The sequence below is a fragment of the Watersipora subatra genome, chromosome 3 (genome assembly GCF_963576615.1).
Source record: "Watersipora subatra chromosome 3, tzWatSuba1.1, whole genome shotgun sequence".
NCBI classification, from domain to species: Eukaryota; Metazoa; Bryozoa; class Gymnolaemata; order Cheilostomatida; family Watersiporidae; genus Watersipora; species Watersipora subatra.
Genome location: NC_088710.1, coordinates 39,597,743 through 39,617,958, shown reverse-complemented (window position 1 = coordinate 39,617,958; position 20,216 = coordinate 39,597,743). Strand labels below are relative to the sequence as shown.

The 20,216-nt window shown below is 36.3% G+C and overlaps 1 protein-coding gene across 3 annotated transcripts in view; it reads left to right on the top strand.

Annotated features, from left to right (window-relative positions):
- Window positions 1-20,216, top strand: part of LOC137391393 (E3 SUMO-protein ligase PIAS2-like) — a 49,110-nt gene that overhangs the window by 17,438 nt on the left and 11,456 nt on the right. For all 3 annotated transcript variants that reach the window (XM_068077854.1, XM_068077853.1, XM_068077852.1), the window contains exons 7-11: window positions 4,760-4,865; window positions 5,740-5,810; window positions 10,432-10,592; window positions 14,165-14,367; window positions 15,958-16,251. In XM_068077854.1, the coding sequence (XP_067933955.1) occupies window positions 4,760-4,865; window positions 5,740-5,810; window positions 10,432-10,592; window positions 14,165-14,367; window positions 15,958-16,251 (835 nt within the window). The remainder of the gene's footprint in view (window positions 1-4,759; window positions 4,866-5,739; window positions 5,811-10,431; window positions 10,593-14,164; window positions 14,368-15,957; window positions 16,252-20,216) is intronic.

The following is a 20,216-nucleotide window of genomic DNA, read 5'->3' as shown; positions in this document are numbered from 1 at the left end:
CTCTAAATGTTTTTATATGTGTCCCTAATGTTGAGATATCAGAATTCAATTTGTGTTACTTGCCCCTCTAAATGTTTTTATATGTGTCCCTAATGTTGAGATATCCGAATTCAATTTGTGTTACTTGCCCCTCTAAATGTTTTTATATGTGTCCCTAATGTTGAGATATCCGAATTCAATTTGTGTTATTTGCCCCTCTAAATGTTTTTATATGTGTCCCTAATGTTGAGATATCCGAATTCAATTTGTGTTACTTGCCCTTCTAAGTGTTTTTATGTATGTCCCTAATGTTGAGATATCCGAATTCAATTTGTGTTACTTGCTCCTCTAAATGTTTTTATGTGTGTCCCTAATGTTCAGATATCCGAATTCAATTTGTGTTACTTGCTCCTCTAAATGTTTTTATGTGTCCCTAATGTTGAGATATCCGAATTCAATTTGTGTTACTTGCTCCTCTAAATGTTTTATGTGTTTCCCTAATGTTGAGATATCCGAATTCAATTTGTGTTACTTGCCCCTCTAAATGTTTTTATATGTGTCCCTAATGTTGAGATATCCGAATTCAATTTGTGTTACTTGCCCCTCTAAATGTTTTTATATGTGTCCCTAGTGTTGAGATATCCGAATTCAATTTGTGTTACTTGCTCCTCTAAATGTTTTTGTGTGTCCCTAGTGTTGAGATATCCGAATTCAATTTGTGTTACTTACCCCTCTAAATGTTTTTATATGTGTCCCTAATGTTGAGATATCCGAATTCAATTTGTGTTACTTGCCCCTCTAAATGTTTTTATGTGTCCCTAATGTTGAGATATCCGAATTCAATTTGTGTTACTTACCCCTCTAAATGTTTTTATATGTGTCCCTAATGTTGAGATATCCGAATTCAATTTGTGTTACTTGCCCCTCTAAATGTTTTTATATGTGTCCCTAATGTTGAGATATCCGAATTCAATTTGTGTTACTTGCCCTTCTAAGTGTTTTTATGTGTGTCCCTAATGTTGAGATATCCGAATTCAATTTGTGTTACTTGCTCCTCTAAATGTTTTTATGTGTGTCCCTAATGTTCAGATATCCGAATTCAATTTGTGTTACTTGCTCCTCTAAATGTTTTTATGTGTCCCTAATGTTGAGATATCCGAATTCAATTTGTGTTACTTGCTCCTCTAAATGTTTTTATGTGTGTCCCTAATGTTGAGATATCCGAATTCAATTTGTGTTACTTGCTCCTCTAAATGTTTTTATGTGTGTCCCTAATGTTGAGATATCCGAATTCAATTTGTGTTACTTGCTCCTCTAAATGTTTTTATATGTGTCCCTAATGTTGAGATATCCGAATTCAATTTGTGTTACTTGCCCCTCTAAATGTTTTTATATGTGTCCCTAATGTTGAGATATCCGAATTCAATTTGTGTTACTTACCCCTCTAAATGTTTTTATATGTGTCCCTAATGTTGAGATATCCGAATTCAATTTGTGTTACTTGCCCCTCTAAATGTTTTTATATGTGTCCTTAATGTTGAGATATCCGAATTCAATTTGTGTTATTTGCCCCTCTAAATGTTTTTATATGTGTCCCTAATGTTGAGATATCCGAATTCAATTTGTGTTACTTGCCCCTCTAAATGTTTTTATATGTGTCCCTAATGTTGAGATATCCGAATTCAATTTGTGTTACTTGCCCCTCTAAATGTTTTTATATGTGTCCCTAATGTTGAGATATCCGAATTCAATTTGTGTTACTTACCCCTCTAAATGTTTTTATATGTGTCCCTAATGTTGAGATATCCGAATTCAATTTGTGTTACTTGCCCCTCTAAATGTTTTTATATGTGTCCCTAATGTTGAGATATCCGAATTCAATTTGTGTTACTTGCTCCTCTAAATGTTTTTGTGTGTCCCTAGTGTTGAGATATCCGAATTCAATTTGTGTTACTTACCCCTCTAAATGTTTTTATATGTGTCCCTAATGTTGAGATATCCGAATTCAATTTGTGTTACTTGCCCCTCTAAATGTTTTTATGTGTCCCTAATGTTGAGATATCCGAATTCAATTTGTGTTACTTACCCCTCTAAATGTTTTTATATGTGTCCCTAATGTTGAGATATCCGAATTCAATTTGTGTTACTTGCCCCTCTAAATGTTTTTATATGTGTCCCTAATGTTGAGATATCCGAATTCAATTTGTGTTACTTGCCCTTCTAAGTGTTTTTATGTGTGTCCCTAATGTTGAGATATCCGAATTCAATTTGTGTTACTTGCTCCTCTAAATGTTTTTATGTGTGTCCCTAATGTTCAGATATCCGAATTCAATTTGTGTTACTTGCTCCTCTAAATGTTTTTATGTGTCCCTAATGTTGAGATATCCGAATTCAATTTGTGTTACTTGCTCCTCTAAATGTTTTTATGTGTGTCCCTAATGTTGAGATATCCGAATTCAATTTGTGTTACTTGCTCCTCTAAATGTTTTTATGTGTGTCCCTAATGTTGAGATATCCGAATTCAATTTGTGTTACTTGCCCCTCTAAATGTTTTTATATGTGTCCCTAATGTTGAGATATCCGAATTCAATTTGTGTTACTTACCCCTCTAAATGTTTTTATATGTGTCCCTAATGTTGAGATATCCGAATTCAATTTGTGTTACTTGCCCTTCTAAGTGTTTTTATGTATGTCCCTAATGTTGAGATATCCGAATTCAATTTGTGTTACTTGCTCCTCTAAATGTTTTTGTGTGTCCCTAGTGTTGAGATATCCGAATTCAATTTGTGTTACTTGCCCCTCTAAATGTTTTTATATGTGTCCCTAATGTTGAGATATCCGAATTCAATTTGTGTTACTTGCCCTTCTAAGTGTTTTTATGTGTGTCCCTAGTGTTGAGATATCCAAATTCAATTTGTGTTACTTGCCCCTCTAAATGTTTTTATATGTGTCCCTAGTGTTGAGATATCCGAATTCAATTTGTGTTACTTGCTCCTCTAAATGTTTTCATGTGTGTCCCTAGTGTTGAGATATCCGAATTCAATTTGTGTTACTTGCCCCTCTAAATGTTTTTATGTGTGTCCCTAATGTTGAGATATCCGAATTCAATTTGTGTTACTTGCCCCTCTAAATGTTTTTATGTGTGTCCCTAATGTTGAGATATCCGAATTCAATTTGTGTTACTTGCTCCTCTAAATGATTTTATATGTGTCCCTAATGTTGAGATATCCGAATTCAATTTGTGTTACTTGCTCCTCTAAATGTTTTTATATGTGTCCCTAATGTTGAGATATCCGAATTCAATTTGTGTTACTTGCCCCTCTAAATGTTTTTATGTGTGTCCCTAATGTTGAGATATCCGAATTCAATTTGTGTTACTTACCCCTCTAAATGTTTTTATGTGTGTCCCTAATGTTGAGATATCCGAATTCAATTTTGGCAAACAGCGATTAAGTAGTTCAATTAGAAGTTGCGAAACACGATCCTGGTACATCGACCACATATCCATGCCTTTTAAATTCATCTCTGATATAGTCATTACAACAAGAATGTTTGCCAGTCTTCCAAACATCCATACAAAATAAAATTTAAAACTTGTTTTCTTTTGACAACATTTTTCAGTAGCTTTTGGTTGTTTCTAACAACTATAGTTAAATTATTATAAAATACTATAAATTCTCAATCGAGGTTAACATAATTGAGGTTTTAATAATATTTTTGTGTTTTGATCAAATACTAGGCATCTTCAACATGTTTATGTCACAAAATTGTTAGAAAAGATGCCCCATCAATGGGAAATAGTTGCGCTATATAATTACATAAGATAGTTAAGTTGCAGCGCTATATAATTACATAAGATAGTTAAGTTGCAGCGCGATATAATTACATAAGATAGTTAAGTTGCAGCGCTATATAATTACATAAGATAGTTAAGCTGCAGCGCTATATAATTACATAAGATAGTTAAGATAAGAATTGTTTGATGATAATCCTTATTCATGGAAGCCAAGCATACACCGATAAGTTTTTAAAAAACAGCTTTTAAAATTAGCATATTGAGCATTTTTTAATTTCATTGTGTAAAGGAAGAATCTACTGGTGACGCATCCCAGTAAAAACAATACTTTTTGAAGGGGATTTTTGTGATTTGTAGTTTTTACTCGGAAATTATTGCTGACATACATGTATTAATAGGATAGGCTCTTTGCTGGTAATTTTAATGGCTATGTTATTTTTGGGAGATGGAGTAGCAGTGTGTTCGATGGAGTTATAAAATTGATGCACTAAGCAGACTTCAACTAACAAATATTTTGTTTCTACACTATATTTATTCCACTATGCCTTACTCCAACCAATTTGTATGGTTTCTATAACACTATGACTTACTCCAACCGATTTATATGGTTTCTATAACACTATGACTTACTCCAACCAATTTATATGGTTACTATAATACTATGACTTACTCCAACCAATTTATATGGTTACTATAATACTATGCCTTACTCCAACCAATTTATATGGTTTCTATAACACTGACTTACTCCAACCAATTTATATGGTTTCTATAACACTATGACTCACTCCAACCAATTTATATGGTTACTATAATACTATGACTTACTCCAACCAGTTTATATGATTTCTATAGCACAATGACTTACTCCAACCAATTTATATGGTTTCTATAACACTATGCCTTACTCCAACCAATTTATATGGTTTCTATAACACTTCTGGTAATCGTCTTGATTTGTACATGAGACTTGTCTCTTTTTAGGATTATTGCTATACCATAAATTTAGTCCGAAAAAGATCTTCAGAATTTCTCACACAGAAGGTTGCATCTCGAGGCGTCAAGCCCAGAAAAGACACGGAATCACTAAGTATGTTCTCTTTGTGGGCTGGATGTTCTCTAGTTTGAATAGGCGCTGAACCGGACCCATAGAAACTAGCTTTCCATTTCTTCCTGGCGATCTGGTACATGTTTGTACATATTCATAAGATTGTCAGTTCTTGCGATATTCAACACTTTCGCGAGCCACATACTGCTGTTTTCACAATAGAAGCTCATCCTGTGTTCATTTATCCTAATACCAAAGACGGTGACGATCGTGGCTTGTCAGTTGTGAATCTGAACATCTAAGCAAAACTCTAACGTGTGTTCACTGTTAAAGCACAGTTATTAAATTTGACGATCTGCTCATATAGCCAAATCAATAGTGCCACATGACCAAGTCAATAGTGCCACATGACCAAGTCAATAGTGCCACATGACCTAGTCAATAGTGCCACATGACCTAGTCAATAGTGCCACATAACCTAGTCAATAGTGCCACATAACCTAGTCAATAATGCCACATAACCAAGTCAATAGAACCACATGACCTAGTCAATAGTGCCACATAACCAAGTCAATAGAACCACATGACCTAGTCAATAGTGCCACATGACCGAGTCAATAGAACCACATGACCAAGTCAATAGTGCCACATAACCAAGTCAATAAAACCACATGACCAAGTCAATAAAACCACATGACCAAGTCAATAGAACCACATGACAAAGTGGTAATACTTAATAGCCAAATTGATGGTGCCACACTCGCGTTTAGGATTTTGGCAGCCGACTATCTCACCGCTAAACGTTGCATTAAATCCCGCCCTTGCACATTTAGCTTGAATTTTATCTTCGCCACATTCTGTAGGCTAGATTTTTCTGTGATCTGATCTAACATGCCATCTGCCGATTTTGTTACAGTAAAGTCGAAGCTCTCCAACTCTGAAGATGATATCGCGCTAACAAGTCTCAAGGTCTCACTATTATGTCCGGTTAGTACCCTTGATAGGTATTACTCCTATTTCTTTGCTGGCAGCATGATTATTGCTCTCTGCTTAAAGGTTGACTTGCAACAAAATTCACATTACAGTTATTTGATATCAAAAGATTCACCATGTCTTACTCTGTTGTGTTGTAAGTGCCAAATATGTGGAAATGTGATTACAAGCTCTTAAAAGCCCAAAAACGAAAAGCGGTCGTAGATTGGAATCTCTTTATTTCAATGACGTAGCCACGAAATTTGGTTATCGTCTTGTCACGTATGTTCTCGCGTGAATTGAAAGGCCAATACAAAGCTCAATATAAAACTTATCGTAGTACGAGTTTATAACAAACACTTTGGGTTTTACTGAAGACCCCGTATCAAATATAGATGCTCGCTACTTTACAGTTTTGTTTCGGCATTGTTCAATCGTCAAGTCGTTCTCTGATCATGTGACCCAATACTTCGCAAATATTTTTTGCAGCACTTTTCGATTATCACAGGCGACCAACAGGCTCGTCGTGATTGTCAGACAATAATATGTACGCCTTCGAGCTAAGGTTAAAAAGTTTAACGATTTTTTACGGTAAGTTATAAGATATCAGTGCTAAAAGTGACAGCATTAAAATGATGATAAAATAGACTCGTAAGAACAATAGACATGGTTTTATTGAATGCGTGAAGTATATTTGTGAAAATATTTCGACGAATAAGGTTGTATGAAAGTGTAAACAGAAACCATCTCCCACAACTACGTCACATTGGAGTCGTGTTGGAAAGAGAATCCAAACTACGGCGGTCTCGTGTGGCTGCAATTAACTGTTCGTTTGTGAGCTTTTAAGAGCATGTAATCACATTTCCACATATTTTGCACCTACAACACAGCTGAGTAAGACATGGTGAATCTTATGATACCAAATAACTGTAATGTGAATTTTGTTGCAAGTCAACCTTTAAGGTATGAGATTTTCATTATTGAAACCGAGTTTGAGAATGTGCACCGATTCGACACTTTATGATATATGGAATTATTTACGTTGTAAGAAGCAAACTCATGGGGAGTTAAAAACTCCCCATGACGTAAGTCATGGGGAATTTTAGTGTATAGGAGCTGTATAATCTACTGTATATGATTTTTCGTTCGATTCAGTCTCAGTGATAAATATTTCAGGTGTATTACATACATTTAAACAGGTGTATTATATGCATTTAAACAGGTGTATTATATGCATTTAAACAGGTGTATTATATGCATTTAAACAGGTGTATTATATACATTTAAACAGGTGTTTTATATGCATTTAAACAGGTGTATTATATGCATTAATAACAGGTGTATTATATGCATTTGAACAGGTGTATTATATGCATTTAAACAGGTGTATTATATGCATTTAAACAGGTGTATTATATGCATTTAAACAGGTGTATTATATGCATTTAAACAGGTGTATTATATGCATTTAAACAGGTGTATTATATGCATTTGAACAGGTGTATTATATGCATTTAAACAGGTGTATTATATGCATTAATAACAGGTGTATTATATGCATTTAAACAGGTGTATTATATGCATTTAAACAGGTGTATTATATGCATTTAAACAGGTGTATTATATGCATTTAAACAGGTGTATTTTATACATTTGAACAGGTGTATTATATTCATTTAAACAGGTTTATTATATGCATTTAAACAGGTGTATTATATGCATTTAAACAGGTGTATTATATAAATTTGAACAGGTGTATTATATTCATTTAAACAGGTTTATTATATGCATTTAAACAGGTGTATTATATGCATTTAAACAGGTGTATTATATGCATTTAAACAGGTGTATTATATGCATTTGAACAGGTGTATTATATGCATTTAAACAGGTGTATTATATGCATTAATAACAGGTGTATTATATGCATTTAAACAGGTGTATTATATGCATTTAAACAGGTGTATTATATGCATTTAAACAGGTGTATTATATGCATTAATAACAGGTGTATTATATGCATTTAAACAGGTGCATTATATGCATTTAAACAGGTGTATTATATGCATTTAAACAGGTGTATTATATGCATTAATAACAGGTGTATTATATGCATTTAAACAGGTGTATTATATGCATTTAAACAGGTGTATTATATACATTTAAACAGGTGTATTATATGCATTTAAACAGGTGTATTATATACATTTGAACAGGTGTATTATATGCATTTGAACAGGTGTATTATATGCATTTAAACAGCTGTATTATATGCATTTAAACAGGTGTATTATATGCATTTAAACAGCTGTATTATATGCATTTAAACAGGTGTATTATATGCATTTAAACAGGTGTATTATATACATTTGAACAGGTGTATTATATTCATTTAAACAGGTTTATTATATGCATTTAAACAGATGTATTATATGCATTTAAACAGGTGTATTATATACATTTAAACAGGAGTATTATATACATTTGAACAGGTATTTTATTCATTTAAACAGGTGTATTATATGCATTTAAACAGGTGTATTATATGCATTTGAACAGGTGTATTATATACATTTGAACAGGTGTATTATATGCATTTAACAAGATTGTAAAAAAGCATGTATAAGATATGGACATAGTCTAGTTTCTGCAGTGTAGTCTGGCAGTACGGGAGGGTTAGGATGTTAGGTGTTGATAAAGATATGGACATAGTCTAGTTTCTGCAGTGTAGTCTGGCAGTTTGGGAGGGTTAGGATGATGGGTCTTGATAAAGATATGGACATAGTCTAGTTTCTGCAGTGTAGTCTGGCAGTACGGGAGGGGTAGGATGATAGGTCTTGATAAAGATATGGACATAGTCTAGTTTCTGCAGTGTAGTCTGGCAGTACGGGAGGGTTAGGATGATAGGTGTTGATAAAGATATGGACATAGTCTAGTTTCTGCAGTGTAGTCTGGCAGTACGGGAGGGTTAGGATGATAGGTGTTGATAAAGATATGGACATAGTCTAGTTTCTGCAGTGTAGTCTGGCAGTACGGGAGGGGTAGGATGATAGGTGTTGATAAAGATATGGACATAGTCTAGTTTCTGCAGTGTAGTCTGGCAGTACGGGAGGGTTAGGATGATAGGTGTTGATAAAGATATGGACATAGTCTAGTTTCTGCAGTGTAGTCTGGCAGTACGGGAGGGTTAGGATGATAGGTGTTGATAAAGATATGGACATAGTCTAGTTTCTGCAGTGTAGTCTGGCAGTTTGGGAGGGTTAGGATGATGGGTCTTGATAAAGATATGGACATAGTCTAGTTTCTGCAGTGTAGTCTGGCAGTACGGGAGGGGTAGGATGATAGGTCTTGATAAAGATATGGACATAGTCTAGTTTCTGCAGTGTAGTCTGGCAGTACGGGAGGGTTAGGATGATAGGTGTTGATAAAGATATGGACATAGTCTAGTTTCTGCAGTGTAGTCTGGCAGTACGGGAGGGTTAGGATGATAGGTGTTGATAAAGATATGGACATAGTCTAGTTTCTGCAGTGTAGTCTGGCAGTACGGGAGGGGTAGGATGATAGGTCTTGATAAAGATATGGACATAGTCTAGTTTCTGCAGTGTAGTCTGGCAGTACGGGAGGGTTAGGATGATAGGTGTTGATAAAGATATGGACATAGTCTAGTTTCTGCAGTGTAGTCTGGCAGTACGGGAGGGTTAGGATGATAGGTGTTGATAAAGATATGGACATAGTCTAGTTTCTGCAGTGTAGTCTGGCAGTACGGGAGGGTTAGGATGATAGGTGTTGATAAAGATATGGACATGGTCTAGTTTCTATTTGTATTCATTGTTCTGTGTTGATATGATTTGTTTTTCAAGATGGCTGCCTATGCCATTTCTAATTATAAAAATAAATATTCTCGATAATAAATATTTGTTATGATTTTATCCAAGGGTTTATTTGTGTAAAGAAAAAAATACATGTAAAAGCAAGGTAGCAGTCAGCTGTTTACTATGGTCGCAAATGAATGTAGCTAATAGAGATGGAGGTGGCTGAGGTGAAGGATTTTCCTCATTTTGGTGGTAAACAAACAGAAAACTGTATCTGCAGAAAAAAACAAAAGAATTGTCAACCTTTAACTTGCCATTATTATTTAATGATCAGTATGTAGAAGTTGTCAAAGTATTTTGATTGTACTGTTTGACGAGGTCAGTAACTCATTCAACAAGCTAACATTTTTGAAATGACATACAATTATATATAGCATTATGGCATACAAAAAGTTATTTGAATGTGGTATTGTGGTAGATAAAAATCAAGCATGGGAAATGCATGATGTACCATAGCTCTTCTCTGCCGTGGGTGCCAGCCATATAGGATGTGGCCGAGTCCCTAGAATAAACAAATTTTTCTTTACTCAAATGAAATTCTTGTATATTAAGTTGCTCAAAAATCCAGGTTTTTTTTCTGTACTTCAGTCATTTTGCTGCTGCTGTAATTATATATGTGTGTTTTTGTGATTGAAGTTGTTTTGAAATTACTTACAGTACTTAGTTCAGCGTAAGAGTCCTCTTTTGTTAGCATCACGTTTTTTTACATTTTCTTGATGTATTACGCTCTTTATTATTATTATTATGGTTTGTGTTACCTACAGCTGGGCAAGATGAGGATGACGCTGCCGTGCTGTCCTACAACCTGTGATCATATTCAATGCTTCGACGCACGTCTCTACATCATGATGAATGAAAAAAAGCCGACATGGAACTGTCCTGTTTGCGATGCACCTGCCCGATTTTCTGATCTCCTTGTAGATGAGTAAGTCGTACCAATTATATAAACTAGTGCTGGGCATGGGTAATAAAACTTGTTGGACTTGTGGGTTTATCTTCTCTCGAGTATCGGGTAATAGAGATTTTGAGCATTTTGGTCTTGCGGGTTCGGGTTTTGACTTTCGAGTTCGGGTTTTGGTAGACGGATCCGTCGAGTAGAGTGGACAAAAACTCGGGTCTATTGCGCCCTGCTCTCTAAACACCGTTTAACCATAACCCGCCTGTTAACTCTTTGAACACTGGCCTCGTCATTGCATGTCAGTAACCCTGGGCAATCTGTCCAACGATCCGAAGTTTTTAAACTTTTATTATACATATCTGAACGTGCTCATAATACAATGCTATTAGGTAAAACACTAGTAAAAAAGTCGGGCAACCCACAGCAAATGCCATCAAACAGAAAAAACAGTACTTTATCATCATTCGACCTCAAACTATACAAATTTTTATGATTTTAAAAAACTCGTAAAAGCATTTACAGTAGCATCATATCCATTGAGCACATATTCATCATTATTTTATGACTCAAAATATACTGGAAAATTGTAATCAGTATTATAGTTCTTTATTTGCATCACAATCATTCATGACCTACCAACAAAGGAGTTGCGTCAGTTTTTTCGCGATATCGTTCAAATAAAGTTAGTTATTAAAACGAAGGAAGTAGGTGAAAATATTTGAAAACTGTTTCAAATGGGAGTAAAATTTCTGGTCTAATTTCTTGTGCAAAAATTAATTTGATTGATTTGCGCTGGTACTTAGAAACGGCTTTTGTAAACAAAGCCGTGTGAATGCTGGAATTCTGGCCGATAGAAATTCTGACACACCCTACGCCATGCCTGAAAACTGACAGTTGGTGTTTAAACTTCCAAGGGTTAAGGCTGCGAGCACGAATGTTGGTCATTAGAAAATAGTTAAAAGCAATAATTTAATTGAATCGAATTATAATTGCATTGTAAATTTTAAAATATGTCTGATGTTAAGGAAATTTTAGACATAAAACCCGTATCAACAAACCTGATACCTGAAAAACTCGTTGGCCAAGAAGTAGTCGTGCCAAGCACTACCATCTACTCGATAGTCGAAAAACTCGAACAGAAGGGGATGGAGTCTAAACTCGTTTGCCAAGAAGTACTCGTGCCCAGCACTAATATAAACCCCCCACAAGAATAGGCGATGGCTATCATATGGGCGGAGTTTAATGATCGAGCTCTGTTGGGATTGTGCTAGCCTGGGTTTCGGGGCTAACACAGTTCTCGCGGGGCGGTTGCGTTGCCTGGTAAGGTTTCGGAAAACACGACTCGCTGTTATCGTCTCATTAGCTTATTCAGTCAGTAAACCCCGCGGTTCACAATAGCAAACCTTGAATTTCTACAACGTAGGGGTAATACCTAACCAAAATAATGGATCCATGCAAAATAAAACATTTCAAATTACCTACTTTTACTAACTTTAAAATTGGTAAAGGTCGTAGTATATGCTTAAAGTTGAATATAATTTACACAAAATTACCCGAACAATGGCCTTTTTTTCCTAAATATAAAATCGAATTTGGGCTATTTTACGATTGCGACTATTAATATTGCCAATGCTTGTGAATGGCAACTGACTGATCATAACAGTGACAATATTGGGCAACTATATTTATTTGACAACAAAATGAAACCAACAGATCAGTAAAATATCTACTATTGTTCATAATATTTTTAAACTTACAAGGTGCTTTATTCAGCGTATTTCTTTGTTCTGGTGCTTTGTTCGGGTTAATCCCAACAGAGCCCATATTATAGCCATCACCTATCCTTGTGGGGGGGTTATATCATTGGTCATACGATGGTCTTTACTTTGCTCGTGTCCATGGAGAAGACATCGTCCTTTTTACCTGAGCCTCTAAGTAACTGGCCTCTGTCTTCTCCATATGTCGCAAGCTGAAAGTTCAATGATATTGCTGGCTTTTACTCGGTACAGTTTTTAGTCAATCAATGGTGATTTTGGATTCTCCCTGAGTCGGCGGCATGCATTTGGAATACAGATTGTATTCCACAAAATGTAGTGCATAGGTGATTACTTTCTTTGAAATACACTCTGTATGTATGTATGCATGTATGTACCGTAAGTCCTTATGCTCAAGCCGCGAGCGGCTTGTCGTTGGGCGCGGCTTCTGGTTCAAGGTCATAGGCCACGGCTAAAGCCCAGTTTTTAAAACTTACGTGGGCTCAGGGCGGCTTCTCAATAAATGCGGTCTCTGCTCAGTTTCGCGCTATAACCATAGAATCGCAGTCATGATACACTTTTATGTACGGGGTTTTGGCGACCTACTCGTTTATTTTCAAGGTCATGTTTATGTAATACTTTAGACTGAAGAAGAATTTATCGCTCATGTTTAACTCACCACAGTCATAGGTTATTAACACCTTTTCATTCTTGACCGGCATCTTTTCATAAACGTGAAGCCCTCTAACAGTGCAATAAACATCTAGCTGAGACATGGCAAGTAAGTTTTTGATGCAAGGGTTTAGGAATTTTAATTCGAACTTGGAAGTAAAAAAAAATTCTTTCTATGTGTACCGATGTAGCCTGTTTTCTTATTCAAGAGGATGGGGGTATAGCGAAACCCGTATCAACACTCTCGCTCCCGAAGGGGGTCAAGGACGACAAAACCTCAGTCATTAGCCGCGGTCTGTGGGCATATGCGGCTTGTTGGAGGATTATTTTTTCTTCCGTGAGTAATATGTTTTTGAACACAAGCCACGCGGCTTGAGCATGAGTACTTACGGTATGTATTCCGGATGCATTGTAAACTTGGAGTAAATTTTGATTGACCCACGGCACTATCCAATAAAGCATTTCTACACAGACCGAACACATTTATTATAAAGCAAGTGTTCTGTGTTGGCCGAAAAACATGAAAATACTCATTAAAATTGAAACAAAATGTATTTTGTGATGATTAAAAAAGTTTTATACAAGAAAACAGGATAAAATTGACATGGAGTTGAGAAAAATTAAATTTTAGACTTGTAATTTCTGATCGTAACCGGAGACCGACAGTTGACTGGCCTATTAAATTGGATCATTAACACACAGTGTCCCTATTTGCATTGCTATAATTGGCTCAAGTTCATGGCTAGCATTGCTGTAATTGGCTCAAGTTCATGGCTGGCATTGCTGTAATTGGCTCAAGTTCATGGCTGGCATTGTTGTAATTGGCTCAAGTTCATGGCTGGCATTGCTGTAATTGGCTCAAGTTCATGGCTGGCATTGCTATAATTGGCTCAAGTTCATGGCTGGCATTGCTGTAATTGGCTCAAGTTCATGGCATCAATTCAACTATAGGAAAAAGGATTTCAACATGTTTAATTACCGAAGAAAATTATCTGAAATCCTTTTCAAACACTTTCAATTTATACTAGTGGTTTGGGTATACAGTGTTACAAGTGGGAGTATCATTGTCTAAATATTAATAGTTTGTGTGAAACCCTGCTCTCTTGTTGTTGTTAGAAAGCCAATCGTGGGCGAGTCTAAATCGTTAATTTGGTCGAGCATTTTTTGTTGCAGACTCTTCACAGAAATCTGTAAGATAGCGGGAGATTGTGATGAGATTCTATTCAGCCCAGATGGAAGCTGGGCACCACTCGGCCCCCCTGGCAAAGATGCAGCACAGACATTGGGTGCAAAGACTAATGGCCAAGCAGCCTGTACTACTTCTTCTTTCAAAAGCTCAACTGGCAATGCCTCTCCACAAAAAAATAAAACAACTGGTTTGTGTTTGGGCTATTTTAATAGTGACCTTTTTCGTGTTATCAGTGTTACTGAGGGTGAATATTGGTTCCAGTATTTCCACTTCTATGACATATGCGTAGAAAGAGATGAATACGAAAAGTCGTGTAACCAGTTGCGATGTTCGCTTTTTCTTTTCTGCGACGTAAGACGAAGCTTGAATGCTGAAGATTCGGAGTCTGGATTATGCAAAGGTTTTACATATCTGTTACCAGCATTGCCCTTATATCAACATGCTGAATTTGTTGTGTCATCCATCCTATTAATAGCTGAGGTTCAAACAAACACTCCTAGCTCAATCTTTTGCATCTCGGATACATGAGTGGGCAGGAGGCAGGTGTGTTTGTAGATAATGGAGTTTCATTTTATGCCTATTTTAAAAGCCACTGTGAATTTGATCAATCCTCTAAGCTTTTGATGAATCAATACGTGGTTTTCATAGGGGAATGTCAGGTGGATAGTAGAGACAGTAGGTAGTAGTCTAGTGGGTAGAAGAGACAGTAGATAGTAGTAGAAGAGACAGTAGATAGTAGTCAGGTGGGTAGTAGAGACAGTAGGTAGTAGTCAGGTTGGTAGTAGAGACAGTAGGTAGTCAGATGGGTAGTAGAGATAGTAGTCAGGTGGGTAGTAGAGACAGTAGATAGTAGTCAGTTGGGTAGTAGAGACAGTAGATAGTAGTCTAGTGGGTAGTAGAGACAGTAGATAGTAGTCAGGTGGGTAGTGGAGTTAGTAGTCATGTGGGTAGTAGAGACAGTAGTTAGTAGTCAGGTGGGTAGTGGAGACAGTAGGTAGTAGTCAGGTGGGTAGTAGAGACAGTAGGTAGTAGTCAGGTGGGTAGTAGAGACAGTAGGTAGTAGTCAGGTAGGTAGTAGAGACAGTAGGTAGTAGTCAGGTAGGTAGTGGAGACAGTAGGTAGTAGTCAGGTTGGTAGGAGAGAGTAGGTAGTCAGATGGGTAGTAGAGATAGTAGTCTGGTGGGTAGAAGAGACAGTAGATAGTAGTCAGGTAGGTAGTAGAGACAGTAGGTAGTAGTCAGGTAGGTAGTAGAGATAGTAGTCAGGTGAGTAGTAGAGACAGTAGGTAGTAGTCAAGTGGGTAGTGGAGACAGTAGGTAGCAGTCAGGTAGGAATAGAACAGGAGTTACTAGTGTCGACCCATTGTAAGCTGAGTTTGTATTACTGCAAATATGCTATAAAATAGCATCATTGCGGTAATATGAACATATAAATCAAAAAGATTTATAGCCATACTAAGATCTATACAAACCCAATGTATCACTCAGGAGTCATCAAACCACATTATTTTGGATTTCTTCCATACCCAACCAGGCGATAGGTAAAATAGCCAAAAATATGTGCAGTTCTATGCACTGGTTCATCTTCCCACCTGTCACATGCGCATGTCACATGCATCTGTCACATGCATCTGTCACATGCATCTGTCACATGCATCTGTCACATGCATCCATTGACATCTAAATTTGTTTGTAGAGAATCATTAACTTCCTTTCTTTGTTTTCCTAGTAAAAAGGTAGGTGTTGGCAGTGGCATATGTTCTCATCCTGCCTTGCAGAAGACTCTAACAAAGAGAAAACTGCGGACATTGATCTGATCGTCTTGAGTGACAGCGATGAAGAGCAGGATGTGTCAGACAATGGCAGCAGCATTCAGCCAGTCAGGGCACACAAACGGCCTGTTTCGGCGATCAGTTCTGATTCATCACTGGAAATACACAGCGGCTCCTCCTCAGTCAGTGGGCTGCCTTTTATGCCTCCCACGTCTCACAGCCAAACTCTGCACAATCAACATCATCAACATCGCATGCCATCTAGCATGCCATCCAATCCCTCGTTATATGGTCACCAAGGTGCGTGTTCAGGCTTTATTAACTCATTGTTACCAGACCTTTACAATTCTATAGACAGTTCTTAAAATATTTCTGTTCGATGACTTATAATATACTTTTTTACTGCCAGGGAATTACCTATCGTCGCTTGGCTGTCATAGCAAACTTGCTGCCGATGCTTTAATGAGGCATCAGTTTGTTCGAGTTGATGGCTGACAGATTTTTGCTGCCATAAATGTTAACTTATCCATGGAAAAACCCTCACCATCACATAAACCATACAGTTCACTTAAGATTCAACAACGAAACCCTCACCATCACATAAACCATAGTTCACTTAAGATTCAACTAGGAAACCCTCACCATCACATAAACCATACAGTCCACTTAAGATTCAACTAGGAAACCCTCACCATCACATAAACCATACAGTCCACTTAAGATTCAACTAGGAAACCCTCACCATCACATAAACCATACAGTCCACTTAAAGGTTGACTTGCAACGAAATTCACATTACAGTTGTTTGGTATCAAAAGATTCACCATGTCTTACTCTGTTGTGTTGTAGGTGCAAAATACGTGGAAATGTGAATACAAGCTCTTAAAAGCCCAAAAACGAAAAGCCGCAATAGATTGGAATCTGTTTATTTATTTGGCGTAGTCATTACAGTTTGGTTATCGTCTTGTCACGTGATGTTCTCACGTGAATTGAAAGGCCAATAAAAAGCTCAATATAAAACTTGTCGTAGCACTAGTTTATGACAAACGCTTCGGGTTTTACCGAAGATCCCGTATCAAATATAGATGCTCGCTACTTTACAGTTTTGTTGCGGCATTATTCAAACAAGTCGTAATCTGATCACGTGACCCAATACTTCGCAAGTAATTTTTGCAGCACTCTTCGATTATCACAGGTAACCAACAGGCTCGTCATGATTATCAGACAATGATATGTACTCCTTCGAGCTAAGGTTAAAACGTTTAACGATTTTTTACGGTAAGTTATAAGATATCAGTGCTAAAAGTGACAGCATTACAATGACGACAAAATAAATGCGTAAGAACAATAGACATGGTTTTATTGAATGCGTGAAGTATATTTATGAAAATATTTCGACGAATAAGGTTGCTTGAAAGTGTAAACAGAAACCATCCTGTAACAGCTACGTCCCATTTGAGCCATTTAGGAAAGCGAATCCAAACTACGGCGGTCTCGTGTGGCTGCGATTAACTGTTCATTTTTAGCTTTTAAGAGCTTGTAATTACATTCCCATATATTTTGCACCTACAACACAACAGAGTAAGACATGGTGAATCTTATGATACCAAATAACTGTAATGTGAATTTTGTTTCAAGTCAACCTTTAAGATTCAACTAGGAAACCCTCACCATCACATAAACCATACAGTCCACTTAAGATTCAACTAGGAAACCCTCACCATCACATAAACTATACAGTTCACTTAAGATTCAACTAGGAAACCTACTTTATATTGCCATTGCAAGAAATATTTTGAAATGGCTGAATGTTAGTTATTGCCTCCCTTGTTAATGCATTATAAATCGTCTGAAGATGTTAAATCATGATTGTTATTGTTACTCGCTATTGCAAATGTACGGTGTAACAGTCTTAACCTTCATGAATTCTCAAGACTTAGCATGAAGCTTATGTTAAGTTCTTGACATTGTTCTCAATAAAGCATGTGAAGAGCAACAGCCTTGCTAGGAAATAAATAGTATTGCAAATCAGCAAGAACCCAGGAAAAGGGGTTGCATACCTTGAATGGTGAAATTGAAGTTTTTTTAATATTCAATCCATTTGTTTGCTTATACTTCCTTAGCAGATCATATGTAAATAATTTGGTATGGTAATAATGCAAACATTGTATTGTATCTAATTGTATTGGAGCATTATTTGCTTTCTTGATTATTATATTAGGCAATGTTAAATGCGTTAAAATATTTATGTAGTATTGCTCGTATTTATGCCAACACCACGTCAGATTTGTTTCTCATGGTCTGTCTTAAGCACAATTGACTGGGCGACACGCTCTCTACTTACTATGCATTGTAATTAAAGATGTGGTTGCATCAAATTTGAGTTGATTTTAAAAGAAAGTATTTTTCTTTGTCTATCAGTTGATGTTGTTTATTGTGTTAGGTGATCTCAATGTCAAGATGTTTTAAGATTAAAATCGAAAAAATTTGATTGCGGTAAAAACGCTCAGGCCAAAAGAACATGCCCAGGCTTGCCCAAAGTGATGTAACGCGTAATACAACCTGTCTCTATCTCTCGTAATCACATCGGCTATTGCGATAAAAGTCTAGTCCTACGCGGCTCTATTGGCGTATATTTTATCTTGTATTTGCTCGTGTTGGCTAGAATAAAATTTTAAATCCAGCTACAGATACATTATTTCCAATGTCTCAAACTCCTCAAACAAGGAAAATTAAAAGCTTGTCATATTAGCTTCTTTTAAATGCTGTGTAAACATCTTAGTACCGACTACCAATTCTACCGGTCTACGGTAATTCTGTCAAGCAAACTATGTAGAAAAGGGTCTTAATATCGGCACAGTTCCGTTGCTACCCGCATTAATGATATACATACAACCCACCAAAAGCGCCGCCCACATGATGCCCGTCGCCTGTCCTGGGGGAGGGGGCTGTATATCATTGCCGACACCGAAAACTAGTTTCTTACTAAGTAAAATAAGTAGAGCTGCACAACGATTATAAAAATTAATCGCGATTAATAACTGGTATGAACCAATTAATCTTCGATTAATCTTAGAATTAATCTAGTAAAAACCTGCATATTCAAAAACAAATAATACATGTACATATAAATTAATTATATTTGAGACAATTGTTAGCAGGAGTACATGTTATATACAACGTACATATAATAAGTTACGATGTAATAATTATTATAAGTGTGAAAACAGTCTATGAAAGTCTATAATTAAGTCAGGCAAGAGTTGAGGCAGCACAGTTTATTCACATTATCCGAATAAAGAGATACCCTCTTCCTACGTACAATATTGCCAGCTTTAGAGAATAGCCACTCGCAGGGGACAGTAGTAGTAAATATTGTCTGCGACAGCTGGTGATGATTTCTGCGCGGTAGGATGAGAATTAGTTACATTATCTTTTAAAGATGATGTGCTGTGGTAGTAGGAAAATTCTTTCTGGCATGTAGTGCTCTTCGCTTTCTTGTTTACACTTCCAACAACGTAAGGAAATAGCTAGCTAGTATGGAAGACATTTTTTCTGCTTTCATGTTCCAATAAAGTGTCAATCTTATATCACTTATATTCTAAAACTGAAATATGATTGTGATTTTTTGAAAAATGAAAATACATGTGGAATTTACTTTAAAAAAATCTTTCTAAAATAAACAAAAAATAGACTGTGAGATACATGTATTAAATAATACTGAAATCGCTTTTCTTGCTATTACCTAGAAACATGTTGAACGGTTAAACTACTTGGCCGCTTACGGCTGGATCGGCACGGTGCTTGTGCATTGTATAAACAAGTTTAATGTTAAACTCACTTTGTGATTTCATAGTTGAGTGCAAAATAATTGTGGTTGTATATAATTGATAAGAAAGTGCTGCTTGTCATAATACTTATTTGTTCGTAAATTAAATGGTGGTAACCTGCTATGTTAGTGCTATATATTGAACAATACAAAGGCACCACATCATGATCACCACCTCGGTTGTATTTTAATTGAAGATTAATTGGCTCAACTCAGTTAATCGTGTATTTGTAATGACCGCGTTAATCGTTTAATTAACGCAATCATTGTGCAGCTCTAAAAATAAGCAAGCTGCGTCTTTGAAAAGAATATGTGGCAAAACAAACTACATCCCTAAAAGTCATGTACATTGTATAGTCGACTGTCAATGCTATCGAGTCATTATTGGTATCAATTTCTAGAAACAAATTCATTGGTCACATTTGATTAGTTGATT